Source organism: Sinohyriopsis cumingii, chromosome 11 (assembly GCF_028554795.1).
Source record: "Sinohyriopsis cumingii isolate HCF-2022 chromosome 11, ASM2855479v2, whole genome shotgun sequence".
Lineage (NCBI taxonomy): Eukaryota > Metazoa > Mollusca > Bivalvia > Unionida > Unionidae > Sinohyriopsis > Sinohyriopsis cumingii.
In genome coordinates this window covers 91,766,695-91,783,835 of record NC_142971.1, presented here as the reverse complement: position 1 = coordinate 91,783,835, position 17,141 = coordinate 91,766,695, and the positions used below count along the sequence as shown (strand labels likewise).

General features: G+C 36.5%; 1 protein-coding gene across 1 annotated transcript in view; it reads right to left on the bottom strand.

Annotated features, from left to right (window-relative positions):
• Positions 1 to 12,506: 12,506 nt before the first annotated feature.
• The window catches only part of LOC149788994 (von Willebrand factor D and EGF domain-containing protein-like), a 63,382-nt gene continuing 58,747 nt past the window's right edge, over positions 12,507 to 17,141 (bottom strand). Inside the window, exon 20 of the mRNA XM_089975148.1 lies at positions 12,507 to 13,932. Coding sequence (XP_089831274.1) covers positions 13,838 to 13,932 — 95 coding nt within the window. The 3' untranslated portion in view covers positions 12,507 to 13,837. The remainder of the gene's footprint in view (positions 13,933 to 17,141) is intronic.

The window sequence follows — 17,141 nt, the reverse complement described above, 5'->3', positions numbered from 1 at the left end:
ACCTTCTACCTCAATAAAATCCTCAGCGGGTAGAACATATCTACTTGTATCATGAACTTGTAGTTCATTTCTTCCACGCTGATCTGGTAATCGTGCGACATAAGAATAAAACTATAATCACGTTCAGACTCAGCTTTAAGGAGGTGCTTCCATGTCAAATGCTGTGTCGGACGTGCGCTTGAACATCTTATTACAATTATTTTCGTCTAACACGAGAATCATCGCGTTCGGGAAATTCCGCTTTCTGATATCAATCTTGAAATATTATTTCCTGGCTCACCGAATCCTTGATCTGCTAACGCCGCCAGTTTTTGATTTGCAGCTTGATTTATCTTTGATCGCCGAGAGCGCCTTACCAGCAACATTAATTATTGCACCAGGAGCTTTTTCACGAACTTCTAACCATGACACGTCATTAAGAATATTATCAGGACAAACAAAATTATTTTCCAAACCACTTCCCGTTGCTCCTTCTTCCTTACCCGGTGAGTATGATCCTTTCCTTCGTCTAATTTCCTCCAATTCCAGATCTTCCCCTTCCCTTTGTTTTCTTGCTTGTTCAATTGTTTTAAGTTTAGACATCAACTTTTGCCTCGGTGAAGAAGAATGTTGTCTTTCTATTTGTTGAAAGGTGGATGAAGTTGATATTGTTGTTCTATTTGTTCTAGTCTCCTTCCATCAAGTCTTTTAATTTCTTTAACAAGTGCATCGTATTTGTAATCATTACTTTTTACTTGTCTTATGTTACGATATATACGATATATCCTCTTTATAAAATTTTCATTGCTTGTTCCTTCATAGCCGGGTTTAAATCTTTTAGATTTATTATATATACCAATTTTTTTTTCAGGTAAATTATCTTCTTCAGTATTTCTAATATCTTCGATAAACTCCTCTTTAAATGTTTAATCAGTTCAACATTTCCTCTCCCTGTTTTAGGTTTAGGTGCAAGTTCTTTTTTCACGTCGGCGACTTCAGTACGAAATTTTCCAATACCTTCCAGTATTTCTTCATCGACGGGTGGAGGTTGAGACGCAGCCATATCAGTTGGAAGATCTCGTATAATCTTATTTGTTTGTTTAGTTCTTGCTGATATTTTTTCAGTTTGTTCTGCAGGTTGTTTTGATACCGGAAGAAGATCTTCTTTGATGACAGTAGTAACTTTTTCAGTAGCTGCAGTGACGGGTTTAAATAACATTTTAGTGTCTTCTTCGTATTCAATTTGTGCTTACTACTGCGCTCGTAAGTTTTATCTAAATGAATCTCTAACAGGAAGAAATTTCTTAATTGCTGCTAATCGTTCTCGAGCTATTCTTGCGGTGTATGATTCCGAATGTACCATTTTATTATAACAATATTTTTTAAAATTAATAGTAGCAGGGACGGCGCGACCTCATTATGTGTAAACAAAGTATATACAAAATAACCCTTAAGATGTTTGTGACCTTATTTTGTTTTTTCGTATGATGTTTGTTTTAAGCAAAATTATATTTCAACCAAGTGGTCTGTTCGCCGTCCGTGCTGCTTAACGATACTCTATATAATGGATTTCAGTGTAATAACGCTACTGTATGTAATGGATTTCAGTGTACTAATACAACTGCATTAATATATTTCAATGTACTAACGCGACTGTATGTAATGAATTTCAGTCCACTAACGCTACTGTATGTAATGGATTTCAGTGAAGTAACGATACTGTATGTAATGGATTTCAGTGTACTAACGATACTGTATGTAATGGATTTCAGTATACTAACGATACTGTATGTAATGGATTTCAATGTACTAACGATACTGTATATAATGAATTTCAATGTAATAACGATACTGTATATAATGGATTTCAGTGTATTAACGATACTGTATGTAATGGATTTCATTGTACTAACGATACTGTATATAATGGATTTCATTGTACTAACGATACTGTATATAATGGATTTCAATGTACTAACTCTACCGTATGTAATGGATTTAAATGTACTAACGCTACTGTATGTAATGGATTTCAGTGTACTAATGCTACTGCATTAATATATTTCAATGTACTAACGCGACTGTATGTAATCGAATTTAGAGTACTACCAGAGGAAGTAGATGCAATACTTAAAACCTATTTAAACCTTCTGGAATAGTTCACATTTTTAGGTAATGAAACACTGACTGCTCACAGCCTCACATTTCTGTGCGTTTATGTTCAGTTGCAGTCTGTCTACAACATCACAGGAAAGTTTCATTTTCAGATCTTCTAGCAGGATATTGTTATCATTTTTCTGTCATGTTAAGATGAATCACTTGATATTGGCTCAGGTATGCTGATCGCATCCTCCAAGTACATCTTCCCCGACAGACCTTTGAATTATACCGGCATTTTGAGCTGTCTCCTGAATAACAGCGCAGAGTGGCATCCAGTACTTGGTGAAGTTGACATTTAATTTGTGTAACATCACCACTATTGTCTTGCATCAGTTGCTTGAAGATCAAACCGCAGCGTGTTTTAATGTCCTGGCTGACAATTTTCTGTTTTAGTCATTTTCCTTCTTTTGTTTTTATTCCTGGAAATATGATGTCACTAAATATTGCAGAATTACACAATTTGAACTGTAAAGTCCCAAATGGGCGGAGTACGACAGTCTTTCTACTTCCCAAATTATATGCAGAATGTTGTAAGCATCTTGGAAGCCAGCAGCAGCCTGCGCATCTCCATCTGTTGTTGCATGTCTAATGAGAATCTCTTGCAGCACAAACTATTTTTTCCCATTTCTCTTGCCATTTCATACTCTGAATGAGGTGCAACTGATGACAGATTTGCTGTGCGGTCAACATGGCCTCCTGGGCATAGCACATCAAAACCTTTCTCCTTCAGCCACGCTCCGGTTCAACACAGCTTGTTTTCTACTGTAGTCCCCACAATGTATTGCTTCTCTGTAACAGCTTCACAGGCAATTCCAACAGCTTGCGATGAATTTTGACCAGGTTTATTTTCATGTCCAAAGCTAACGGCAGTGTATCTTGCGTCAAAAGCAGCATTAATTTGCTTAGGATGCTGAAAACCACGCACGATATTAACCTGTCTTAATAGTTTCATCATGTCTGTCATATTCATTTCATTAAGCTCCACAGTTGCGTTGCCTACAGTGTTGGAGGCCCTTTGCATAGATGTTCTGCTAGGTGGTAAAATGTCAGTGGCTGCAAGCAAGTTTCTAACCCTGGTGTATCTTGTAGTCCAGCTTAGAATATCATATCTATAGCAGCAGGATTTGGCCCAGTTTATTTGTTTTTATCTCCTCATACAACTTATATTCTGGTGACTTAAAATTGCAGTTTTTACACATCATAGTATGCTTCCAAACAAGTCCTCATTTACTTTCATCGGCAAGTTGGAACTCTGGTCTGCCACATATGTTTGCTTGATTACAATGGCGATGAATGACATTCCACATTTCATCATTTTTTCATACAGATTATATATGTCCCATCCTGCTCATTCAATTATGTCTCTTTCAGGTTCAGTTTTGCTTTGGATGATGGTCATATAAGTTTTGCAAACCCATGCATGCCATTACAGTCTGGTGCCTGAACTGACTGGAGACCCCCATTTGTCGGCTTTTTCACTGCTATGAGAGAGAACTTGTCAGCATCCATTCTTCTGGTCACTGGAACAGATGCAGCGCCGGAACGTGGTAGAGTATCATCAGTTGGATATCTGACTCCTTTGTTATGTGGAATATATCCAGGTTTTAAAAATGTTGTCATCCTCTTATTATACCCATTCATGGTTTTATTTGCAATAACTGCACGTAAAATACAAGAAGTATCCTCTCTTTTCCTCTTATATAACTAGGAAAAGGCATGCTAACATGGTTTCAGATAAATACACCAACTCTTCAATACTATTGGAGGCCTAACATCTGAGGACTCCTCCCCTTCATGGGTGGAAATGATGTCATGTACTTAGTTAGTACTCTACCTAGCGTATTTAGATGCTACTAGATTTCAGGTGCTACCTTTGATTGCCAGTCTCCGATTTAATTGCTTAACACCTGATAAGGAAAACCACTGATGTTCATGACAAAGGAATGGAGAGACTTTGCCAAAGAACAAAATTTGTGAACTTTATCTTTTAAATTTTCATTAAAGTACTACCAGTATTAAAGTTCTTCCAGTTCAGTACCCACGAATGTTGTTCTAGTCTATCTTTAGAACATGTGTCCTCTCTTATTTTGGTAGCGATAGAAGAGTTATATTTATGCCTTTTTGGTAGGGATTTAAAGGTAAATGTTTATTCTTAAGAATATGAGCTCAGGGTGTGGTTGTCCGTGTGTATTTCGGCGACAGTGCACAGTGAGTAATAAGGTCTTGGCGATGATCGGGAAGTGAAATTTGTGTTCTGTTTACATGCTGCTCTGTTTACAGTCCAGCATCATAAAAAATGCAGGCCAACCTTTGACAAAAACTTCACAGTGAAGTCATCTTTGAAAGTATGTTAGGTTAACATATGATTTTAATTAATTGTCACTCAGTGGAAAGGTCAGTACTGAGAAACAAATGTAGAGAACATACAGTAAAATTATTTGTGTTCTATGTCCATATAGCAGAGATGCATACTTAGCGATGATGGTGCAGAGAGGGCTATAGTTTTACACTCGGAACCTTCTCACACGTTTCCTTCGCTTGCTAGAAAAACACTAATGTAAACAGGGTACCACTGCCACGACAACACAATGCCTATTGCATTCTATGCGATGTTTTTCTCTTCAATGGTATTAGTGCAGGGTGTAAAGAGTTTACTTAAACAGTCGGAGACAATGTCAAGAATGCCTCACCTGCATAGATGGATTACAGAGCTGACGACGTAATAATGTAACACGTAGCTTGCGTCACAATTCATCGATAACGTATCAGTGAAGCACTGCTGAAACACTTTACATAGTCTGGTTGTTTATGCCACTGTTCCGTTTGGATTACAATCTGTGATTGCAGCAAAAACTGTTATATTAATGTGGTAAGACGTTATACTTAAGTTGAGATGATCCTGGCATCGAAACTGCCTGCAGGCAACGACAGATGCAGAAAATATGAACTGTGATGAGTTCTTGATGTTAAATAGTGACAATATTGAACTATCCTCGTGCCATGCACGCTCCTCACAGCTCATACTCTGTATGTTATCTTTTCAAAAGGCTGTAATCACTGTGAAGAATTTGCCATGCCTGTTGTTGTTATTATGTCATTACAATCTAAACGATGCCACCACGAATCAATGACGTGTCTTTATTAACAGCAAGGGAAGCAATAGCTTGAGTCTATGGGAATTTATTGATTTAAAAAAATTAAGTTTGAAAGTTCAATGAATGACATTTAAACTTGATTGTTCATTTATTGCATTGATGGAGAAACGTCATGTTACTTTCAACGACAATCTTTCTATTAGGAAGCTCTGTCCTTCCATTCTGACCAAGTCGGCCATTTCTGCGAGACACAAATATGCATCAGATGTATGTAGTAATTTAAAAAAAGAATCATAAGTTGTGTTCGCCAGAAATTTCTTGACATAAAAAAATTCGCAATCCATTTGGCGAGCCGAACCATAACAGTATTGTCATGGTCTTAGCTAGAACCCTGTTTACATATTCCAAGAAAATTATGTAACCCAACTCTCCTTTTTCGTTTGATACTATCGTATTCCTTTTGAACAGTTTTTGTTTCTTTTTCTATGTTTGAACTTTTAGCGTCTGGTGGATTCCAGGGATTGCAATACCTAAGCATATTGACGTTGGGAATCTGTGGCATGTACCATCAGACATAGCATAGTCACAGAAGTCTTTATTTGGAGTTGCATTCATCTTAAACCTGTTACCCTGTACTCATGCACGCATCGTTGAATGACCGACACCGGTGGAAAAAATTCAAGATGACGGTGTGTGTGTGTGTGTGTGTGTGTGTGTGATTTGGATGTTTAATGTAGCTTTAACAATTTTTCAGTCATATCGCTACGATGTCTGTTATGTGGCAGTTTATAGTGATGTGTAGCACTGGGACATCACGCCACAGACATGTAGCATGATGTCCCACCCTGTCACATTATCCTGAAACCAGACCGACCAGTCCTAACACTAACCTCTTAATGCTGAGCGCCAAGCGAGGCAGCCGTTAGTACCATTTTTGTAAGTCTTTGGTATGACTCGGCCGGGGATAGAACCCACGACCTCCCGCACCTAAGGCGGACGCTCTAACCCAAGAGGACGGAAGTAATAGAAATATAAATTGGCAATAAGGAAATAGCACCGACTTTTTCATTGCATTAGTTACAACTATGTAAATTAAGAAGTATTGGGTGTTTTTGTTTAGAGTGTCACTATGCAGTACTGTCTTTTCAACCATTATGTTTTGTTTTGTTTTAACCATTTTTTATTGTAACAATGTGATACAGTGGGATTGGGCACAAGTTCTCACAACTTAATTATCCTTCTTCCTATATGACACAAGTATTGCAACATGTTCAACATGACACCATAATAAGGAAAAATAATTGGTTGGAGAGAGAGAGAGAGAGACAGAGTAATCACGATTTGAGTAAGTTATTGAAATTGCCCAGTAGCGATCATATCATTGCATACATGATTCAAAATTCTATATTTTTTCATTTGCATCGCCCTTTTCCCAGAGCACCCAATCTAAGCTAATAGTTACGTGTGACATTGAAAGTAAATTTCCCATCAGCTCAGCTCGTTGTTTACTGTACATGGTACAGAACATGAAAAAGTGCATGGTGGTTTCAATCCCACCGCAGGAACAAAAAGGAATGTCAACGAGGTGATCACGGTAATGATTAATAAACCTTGGCATTTTACTTTATACGATATTTGGACATAAACACTTTTTCGAAGCATTGTTAGACATACTACATGTTCGAGATTGTTCCACAAAGATACTGTGGAAGGTATACAATATGATTTGGTAGAATATAGCCTGAAACTGAAAAGTCGAAGATTATAATATCTTTGTTCAAGCGGAGGGGGATCAACTAATTCTAAGATATAGTCTGGAGTTTGGATAATTTTAATGTTGTAGAGTGTTAGTAATTTTGTCGGTTTCTTCTAAACTGTTTCAAAACAGAAAAATTGACCACTATTCTTGCCGCATCGATCTGTAGTTTTTGCAATTTTTCTGTATCGATCAACGTGCATACGTCCCAGACTACACTGGCATATTCCAAGGTAGGCCTGATATAAGTTATATACAATTTTATCTTCTTAGCTTTTGTTTAAGTTTTCGTAGCTATTCGACATAATGCTGTGTTTAAAATACAATCAATGTAACAAATCCATTAAGTATTTGACGAAAGTATTAATTCTAGATGGTGATGAGAATCCACATATTTAAGTTCTATATTACACTGGTCAACAGTGAAATCATTACTGACTTGAAAAGGCCCTAATCTGTAGTATTTTGGTGTGCCGAACACGAATATAACCGTGAAAAATTTGTATTGGCTCTCGTTTTGAAGATATTCATATACCTCATTTTCTATGTTTCACTGTGTAAATTTCTCCAGTAGGACTGCAGCAACATCCGGAATAATGATGTAACATTGCATAATACCATCATGCTCACATCATCCACAGTTAATTGCATCATTTTCTGATGCAATGCAATACTAATGCCATGCGGCTGCTGAAGTAAGTTGACGTCAGCAGTGTACTATACATGTGTAGGCCTATTATACTAATGCCAGGCGGCTGCTGAAGCTGACGTAAGCAGTGTACTATATAAAGCCCAATCAGATAGGTTCAGCATTTAAAATATTTTAGACGTTGTGCGAGACAGTTCAAGCTACTGTTACATAAAACTTATTATTTTATCCATTTACGTACAATAAAGAACAGTAATGCCTCGAAAGTGTGTTAATACCGCGGACAATTTTTGCTATATTTGTGGGGAAGTGACATTTGCCAACCAGAAGAAAAGTATCAATTCTCAAGTGAAGAAGGCATATCATCTTTACTTCGGATGCAAGGTTGGTGACCAAGACAAGCCTTGGGCTCCGCATATATGCTGTGCTACATGTACAACACAGCTTTCACAGTGGTTGAATTGCAAAAGGTCATCAATGCCGTTTGCAGTCCCAATGGTGTGGAGAGAGCCAAGCAACCACCTAAATGACTGTTACTTCTGCTTGGTTCCTCCTCTTTCCGGCGGAATAACGAAGCGAAAGAAGTCGAGAATAGTCTACCCAAACATTCCGTCTGCATTGAGACCAGTTCCACATGGTGAGGGACTTCCTATTCCAGAACCTCCAGCAGAATATTCTCTTGATTCATCTGACGAAGACAAAGGTGAGTCGACCTGTTCTTCTCCTGGTCCATCAGCATGCAGTGATCCAGATTTTCACTGTGGTGCATCATCAACCCCACACAGAATAACACAGGAAGAACTAAATGACCTGATTCGTGATTTGGACTTATCAAAGAACAAGGCAGAATTGCTAGGATCAAGACTCCAACAATGGAATCTTCTAGAAGAAGATGTCACAATTACTGCATATCGAAAGCGCCACCAGCAATTGGAGCCTTTCTTCAGAAAGGAAAGTAATCTAATATTCTGTTCCGATATTGAGGGCCTCATGAATGCTTTAAAATCACTCATGACCCACAAGAATGGAGACTATTTGTGGACTCTTCGAAACTGAGTCTCAAGGCTGTGCTTTTGCACAATGGAAACATTCTTCCATCTATTCCAGTAGCGTATGCTGTCCACATGAAAGAGACATACGATAACTTAAGGCAGCTACTGAATTCCATTGAGTATAACAAGTACAGCTGGCACCTCTGTGGTGATTTGAAGGTAGTTGCCCTTTTAATGGGACTGCAGCAAGGATATACAAAATACATGTGTTTCTTATGCGAGTGGGATAGCCGAGCAAGGGAAATGCACTACATGAGGAAGGAATGGACTCACAGGCAGAATGTAGCCATTGGAGAGAAGAATATCCAACACCCAGCTCTGGTTGAGGCTCAGAAAATCTTGCTACCACCCCTTCACATCAAACTAGGTTTGTTGAAGAACTTCGTGAAAGCCATTGACCGGACTTTGCCAGCATTCCGATACCTGCATGAAAAATTCCCTCGACTCAGCGAAGCAAAGATTAAAGAGGGAGTTTTTGTGGGTCCTCAGATTCGAGAGCTTTTCAAAGATGACCGGTTCAACAACTTGCTGGAAGGTGACGCGAAACAAGCATGGAATGCTTTTCGCCTAGTTTCTACAAACTTCCTCGGAAATGTTAGGGCAGAAAACTATAAGGAACTAGTAGAAGACATGTTGATGAAGTATAAGAAACTTGGCTGCAATATGTCTCTAAAGATTCACTTCCTTCATTCCCATTTGGATTTCTTTCCTAGCAACTGTGGTATTGTTAGTGATGAACACGGCGAACGTTTTCATCAAGATATCGCAACAATGGAACAAAGATACCAGGGAAAATGGTCCACTACAATGCTGGCTGACTACTGCTGGACACTCCTCAGAGATGCTCCCGAACAGCTGTGCAAGAGACAGGCGAAGAAATCTAAGATGTAGTCAATGACTTGATTTTTTATAGGTAGGCTATTACAGTTGACCTTTTACTATTGGAATGCATTTCGTTATGTAAACATTAATTTCTTGCAGATTACAAAAAAACTAGAGCCAATTTTGCAATTTGACTGTCATATTCGTGTTCAGCACATAAAAATTGATAAGAATTGACTAATTTTATTTCAGTAACATGACTTTTGTAAAAATTTGTTGTCCAGTGTTATCAAAAAACAAGTTCAGGATTGTTTGTTACGTTTATGTTCGTGAAAAAACAGAGCCACTGTTGTTTTTCGGATTAACTTTTAAGAGCTATTTTTGGACCAGTTATTCAGTTTTATTAGGTCGTTATTTCGGCAAAATAACGGGATGAATAATGCAGAGAAGAGTCATCTGCAAAAAGACGAGTAAGAGAGATTATACACACTATCGGCAATATCGTTTACATCGATTAAAAACAAGTGTGGTCCATGCACGGATCCTAGCGGTACACCAGCATTTATAACCATTTCCTGTGTATACGTATCATGCAGTAATGTGCGCAAGTTTCCATATATCTGGAAATGTGTTTTCCTTAAATGATCGATTAAAAAGTATTGATAGTGGTACCGCTATTGTTAACGCCTTTAAGCATTGTATAACTTACACCATCAGGTATAGTGGCTTTATTGACAGATAGGAATATTAATAATATTTTTCATGTCTTTTGCAGTGATAGTTATTTCGTTTAGGGTATCAGAACATATTTTCTTCAATAGTTGAAACTGAGGTAAATAATCATATAATAAGTTAGCCTTTCTTTTTCATCATAGATGCAAACCGAAGCATTATTTCTTATATCTATAAGTGGTGGAATAGAATTTGAAGGACTGATCTCATTTAAAAAGGAAATTGTAATTTTCTAAAATGTTTTAGGAGCATTTCTTTCAGAGACTGAAAGATGAGCATCAATATTTCAATATTTTGTTTTTAGCACACATAATTTGTTTGAATTTGTTCCAGTCGGTTGACCTATCACGATTGATGGTGGATCAGCATTCTCTATTCATTGTACTTATCATTTTTCTTAATTGTCAGTCAAACCACTGTTTATCGGTTGGGCGAAGTTTTACAGTTTTACAAGGAATACACAAAGTTGAGAATTATAATAGTTTGGTTGTGAATATATCACTTCAATATCGCTTGGTTTTAGCAATGGGTCTGCCCAGTTAGTTCCTGTTATCAGAATGTTGAATCTTTTAAAATCTGATTTATTGTACATCCAAACACGGCGCATATAAGCCGCTTTGAGGTGCACTTTAACGCTGATTACTTTATTGGGAAAATCAAGATCACTAAATTCGCTATCAATTTTTAAGATGGCCATGTGAATTATAGTTGTTCCACTACTTACGAAGATTGGATCAAGGACGGTTTTGGTAATACAAGTAACTCGTGTAGGATTTATTACATTTCGAAGACATATAGTCTTTTTGAATGACTATACCTGCCATTAAATTAACTAAATTTGCAAAAGTGAAAGATGTAAGTAAATCAGTGTTATGGTGCCCAATAATAATAATATTATGTTTATAAATGTCACCGACGATATCAATTGAAACTTCAAAACTTTCACAGAAATTGTTTGGAGAGTAGTTTGATCTGACCAAGGCTAATTTATGGGAAGGCAAGGTACTCTCATTCCACATTAGTTCAATATCGTGACAGCCAAAGTTCAAATCGTTCAGATGTTTACAAATTAGTTTATCAGACTCGTATATGATGACCCCTGTATCATTTATTTAGATGATGTTGTGTTTGGGACTATTTGCTGTGAACATATACAAATGGCAAATATCAAATAAGTGATGGAGTCGTTAATCTTCTAGATTATGTTGAAAATCACCACACCAACATTTTTTACTTAAAGTGGCATTGAAATTTATGTAGAAATAAACTTTAAAGAGTCCTTTGCAATAAACCTGAATCAAGTTATAAATTACCCTCAACAGGTTAACTGCATATTGTTATAAATTACCCATACCAGGTTAATTGCAAATTGTTATTAATTACCTTCAACAGGTTAACTGCATATTGTGATTAATTACCCTCAACAGGTCAACTGCATATTGTGATAAATTACTCTCAACAGGTTAACTGCATATTATGACAAATTACCCTCAACAGATTAACTGTATATTGTGATAAATTACCCTCAACAGGTTAACTGCATATTGTTATAAATTACCCTCAACAGGTTAACTGCATATTGTGATAAATTACCCTCAACAGGTTAACTGCATATTGTGATTAATTACCCTCAACAGGTTAACTGCATAATGTGATTAATTACCCTCAACAGGTTAACTGCATATTGTGATTAATTGCTCTCAACAGATTAACTGCATATTGTGATAAATTACTCCCAGCAAGCTAACTGCATATTGCACAATGCAAGCTATTTGTTCAAAATAATTAATGTTTGAATAAAGAAATCAGTAGAATTCTCTGTTGCTTTTGTAGAATTGTTTACTTTAATCTTGCCACGTGAAAAACAGTAGTTTTGCCAACATTTTATAAACTTCTTTTCATACTTTTTCTACAGCTGTAATCTTCCAGATATGACCTCGATGTAATTCTTTTGGGACAAAGTATCTGTAACTATCAAATTCTAGATTTAAGAAAATTCAATTTAATCGAAGCAAAACCGCAAAATATTGGCCAATAAGAATATATTTATATTGTTAATTCTAATTTGATACAAAATACTAACTACATTAAATATATTCTCTTTATAATTTTATGTCTTCTAGTTAACTTATTGCAGTTGACACTGTCGTTATACAAATATAAATGCCTACTAAATTTTTTAATTATTGTATGTATGTATGTATGTATTATGAGGCCATAGTAGATATGTATGAATAATGAAGTTTCCCATAACATCATCATCTTCTCTTATCTTTACTTTATTTACATCATCGGCTTACATGCAACACAACGAAGTTTGATTCTGACGATAAAAAGAACAAAATGTAATAAGACTGAGATAATGTATTATTTATTATAAGAACTCATCGTTCTTTTTTTAAAAAAATATATATATGAAATAGCAGTACTTCATAGATATTTGATATCATATATATTTTCTAATACTATATAAAACTCGAGCCTGAAATGAGCATTTCCATACCCATATCTCATTAGATACACAAATCAATTGCGGAAGCTTATTCCCGAGATGGGGGAGTGCTAGGGTTGGTAACGGGAAACAGTGACGGTCGGCCGACCGGAAACACAAATATATTTGTTGGGACCTTAGGTCCCTTGTGTCACAATGGTTTTAAGAAGGATTTGATTAAAAATAAATTCCAGAAAGATTTACTCCCCTTGAATACTATTCTTATAAACGAGGTATATATATATATATATATATATATATATATATATATATATATATATATATATATATATATATATATACATACATAACCTTAGTTTCAGCTGTACATGAGACGGTGAGAGCACATGTACATTTTACTTTTGATGTTTGGATGTTTAAAAAAAGAGATTTATAGAAACACTGTTGGGTCACTTTTTTTCTTGCTGCAACGAATAATTTAAAAAAGTTTGTTAAGATGTTTATTTTCATGCACCTCCAGTACAACGACAACACTACCACATAAAATTAGTCTGCTATAACTTTGTGTTAACATAGTTAAAAGCAGACTGCGATAACACTACCATATTAAACCAGAGAACACTATCAAACAGAAAGAGGTTGAAACAGACTCCGAGAATACAACCGTATTCAACTAAATTAAACCGGAACGCAAGTACACTCATATGTTATGTAAAGCATAATACACTCTATTTCATCGACCGCAGTGCAATCTCTTTTGTGCTGAGCAGAGCAAAAATAGGAATGGACTCATTTTTCATTACATAAGTAATGGTGCAAAACTATATTGTGATGGATTGAACAGTTTTCAGATAAAACATAGAACCATTTCATGAATGTAACATAAAAGGAACAATCTCAATATCAAGAAATAACGTGTATTTGTTAATGAGTTTTAATGGTCGAAGCTGGTTGTGTTGTATCCCAGGGAAACGCTCTAACCACTTAGGCCACTGGAGTGGTCTTAGATATTAATAGTTGGGAAACTTTCTGATAAAGATAAAAAGCTTGAATATTATCTGATTATATAATATTTATGTGAAAGTGTATTAAGTCTTAGGTATCTTTGGTCTTTTATTGACTGCATTATGCTATATATTCTTAGACAAGCTGTGCGAAGATGGCCGTGAATAAGATCAGAACAAGGAGGCAGACAGATCCAACACCGTCCATAGAACTACCTCTTCCGGAGCATTCTGAAAATATACAATGTACATGAGGATGCATCATAGATGGTTTAACATTATATAAAAAGTAGGTCAATGTGACTTTCGTGCATTTTTTATTTTTTGATGTTCTTTTGATAAATATTCCTCACATGGATAATATTTCATCTAGTAGTATGCGTATGAAAGAAATTCAGTTATAGAAAGAGAAGACTACTATCACTATTTCCTAGGCTTGAGCAACTCTATATTTTGAACTGTTCGTCCATTACATCATTCATATTCAGAATGCTACATATAGATTAAAGTTTATCTGCAGCCAAGAGACTAAATGATGAACCATGCTAAAGTTAAATCAAAGTAATCTTTATCATGCATTATTTACTTTTCACCCAAAGTAATTCTTCCATATGTTCTGACATTGGAGGCCCTACATTCTATAGACTTTAAATAGACTCATCCTATAAGGATGAGTGCTACACATATCAGTATGAGAGTTGGTCACTGTGACATCCTTTTAATGAATTAGTCACTTTTATTTACTAACATGCATGTTCTTCTAACATTTGATGATATGACACTATTTATATTATTCTTATTAAAATTGAATGCATATGGATCCATGTCCTGTTATTAGCGTTAAGGCTTTAACTGTATCAGCAATATATTTTTATTCGATTAATTCCATACTGTCAAAACCGTATACTTAATAGCTAGTTACAGTTATAGTGTGACTTATTCTGGCTGGATTTATTTACATGTTTGAAACTGACATGTTAGTCAGTACATCATCAGAGCGAATGTCTGAATGGAACCAAACTGGGCAAAATATCAATGTTCTGAACGATAAACCAACACCAACGAGAATTGCCTCACAGGCCTAGCTCATACAGTGACGTCATACCGAGCCACAAATGCACCCACCCCCCCCCAAGTTTCGACGCCGAGATGACCGAATAATGCAACACTTATGTGCTAATGTTTAGATTCTGAATTTTACTTACAGGAGCCAGGATTAAAAAAATTCCTTGAAGTAATAAATGAGACATCACCATAAAAAAAAATACAAAGAAACAACTTTTAAAAACAAAGACAACACCCATCTGGATTATGATTAATAATGGCTACTGTGATTTAACTTGACCTTTTAAACGCAGCTACAACTGTTTAAACGCTCATGCAAATGTTGATATTGCGTTCATGCAAATGTGGATATTGTTTCATTTTATTCCATGCGCACCAAACATTAGAACATTTATCTTAAATGTATGAAAATTAAAGATTTGTTCATCTGTACGCAGTTTCTTTGATGTTTTCATACTTATGACGTACCAACTCTATTTTTACTTTTCTTCTCTCTTTTTTAATTTCTCTAATACGAGTCTTATTAAGTATATATTTACCATGTACTGCATTTATTTTTTTTCGTAGTATGTGCGGTATTCGTAAATGACGTTCTGAAACAAATACGTATGTATAATAATTTTGCTGTTACATCTACATCATGTTTAAGATTTCACCCTTTAAATTTTATGAGGTACATATTGACATTTCGGCCATTAATAACACCGTATAGAAATATGGAACAGATGCATTTTTGAAATGTGTGTGTGTTTGGGGGGGGGAGAGACACACACACATATACTCATAAAAGTTTAACAGAGAGGGGGTTTTTGTGTGCAAAAGACTTTATTAAGTGTTAATAAATTCGAGAATCAATCTGCTCTGTTGTTAGGGCTATGCAGACATCGCCACCGTAACCGCCGGCCTTTCGATTACAGAAAACCAATGAGAGACCGTTCTTGGTACTGCGATAGAGCATGCATCGACAGAAACCATGTCTAATTACTAGGTTGGTTATAGTATATGCTTTAACAAAATTGTCAGATCTGTATGAAGAGTTATTCACGGCAACCGACCACAGAGTAAATAATATTACCTAAACAAAAATCTATGCTAGCACATGCAACAGAAAGAACATCCAGTTGGTGTTAGATGAAATGTGATGAAAATTACTGACAGCCAACATAAAGGGAAGTGTCTGATCAACACTGTCGTCCAGTCATCTGAGGGTGTACAGAGATAAAGAGCGAAACACTTGGTAAAGGACGAGAACTCCCTACCAGCACAGTCAAGAAACAAGAACAGGTTACCAACTCAACAAACACCAGAGAAGATGACGGCTAGGTGTTCTTTTATCGTTAACCTGTATTGGTCTTTACGGATAGGCATGCAAGCCATAGCTGCCTTTAATATTGTTGGTTGAGAAACACAATGTGGCCAAAGTCAGATTCTTGATAGCTTTGACGGATTCAAAAGACAAATAATAAGTGGAGCCGTGATATAATTTTGGATACGAAGAAAGTGGCCCGTGAGCCAGGAAGTGAATGAAGCTGGGAACAGACTGAAGCATAGGGATATCTTTGGGAATGCAATTAAATGAATAGAAGACATCTGCTCAAAGAAATCCAAGTGATGGAATGAAAAAGCTCACTAGATCGATGTACCATGGTCCAGGAAGATATTCGCAGTATTAGGAATGACGAGACGTCAGCTATACCTTTGACAATGCGAATCACTGTGATTCCAGTTACTGCTCCCATCGCCAGTAAATCTACGCGAAATGGAACCTGACAGATGATCTCATGTGCCCATTCTAACAGAAATTGGATACACTCTAGCATATCCTCTCGTCATTTCCGGTTGCCGTAGCTCAATGCAATGCAGATGGAGACACGACCGAGCCATGAGAGAGATTTCAGATAAGTTGGAGAGAGAGAAAGAGAGAAGAAATGCTTGCAATCCACGGAAGTCAGGCCCCCGGTTTATCCAGTTTGTTAACGAGATGCAACAGAAACCACAACAACAGATAATGGTGGAATATTCCAAGAAGCAGAGCCATTAGAACAGATCTCGAGAAAAAAATCATATTCCCAGAAATGGAGCAGATATTCCTTAGTCCAGACAATTTCGTATGGTCTGAGACTACAATGTGGATCGTTCGTGGACTCACATTCACATAGGAAGAATTAACGGAAGGGGAACATAAAAGAAAGAAGGAGAAAAACCAAGAAGTGGTAGAGACCTGTGGAGAAAATGATGGAAAACTTGGCTCTTCCCATTGGAAGTAGGATACGGGGGTTTCCTGTACATTCGACTTGAAAAATACTCCGTGCACTGAGAATAAGAGGAAGAACATGGAAAACATCAGTACAAACACTGAGCAAGGCATCAAAAAG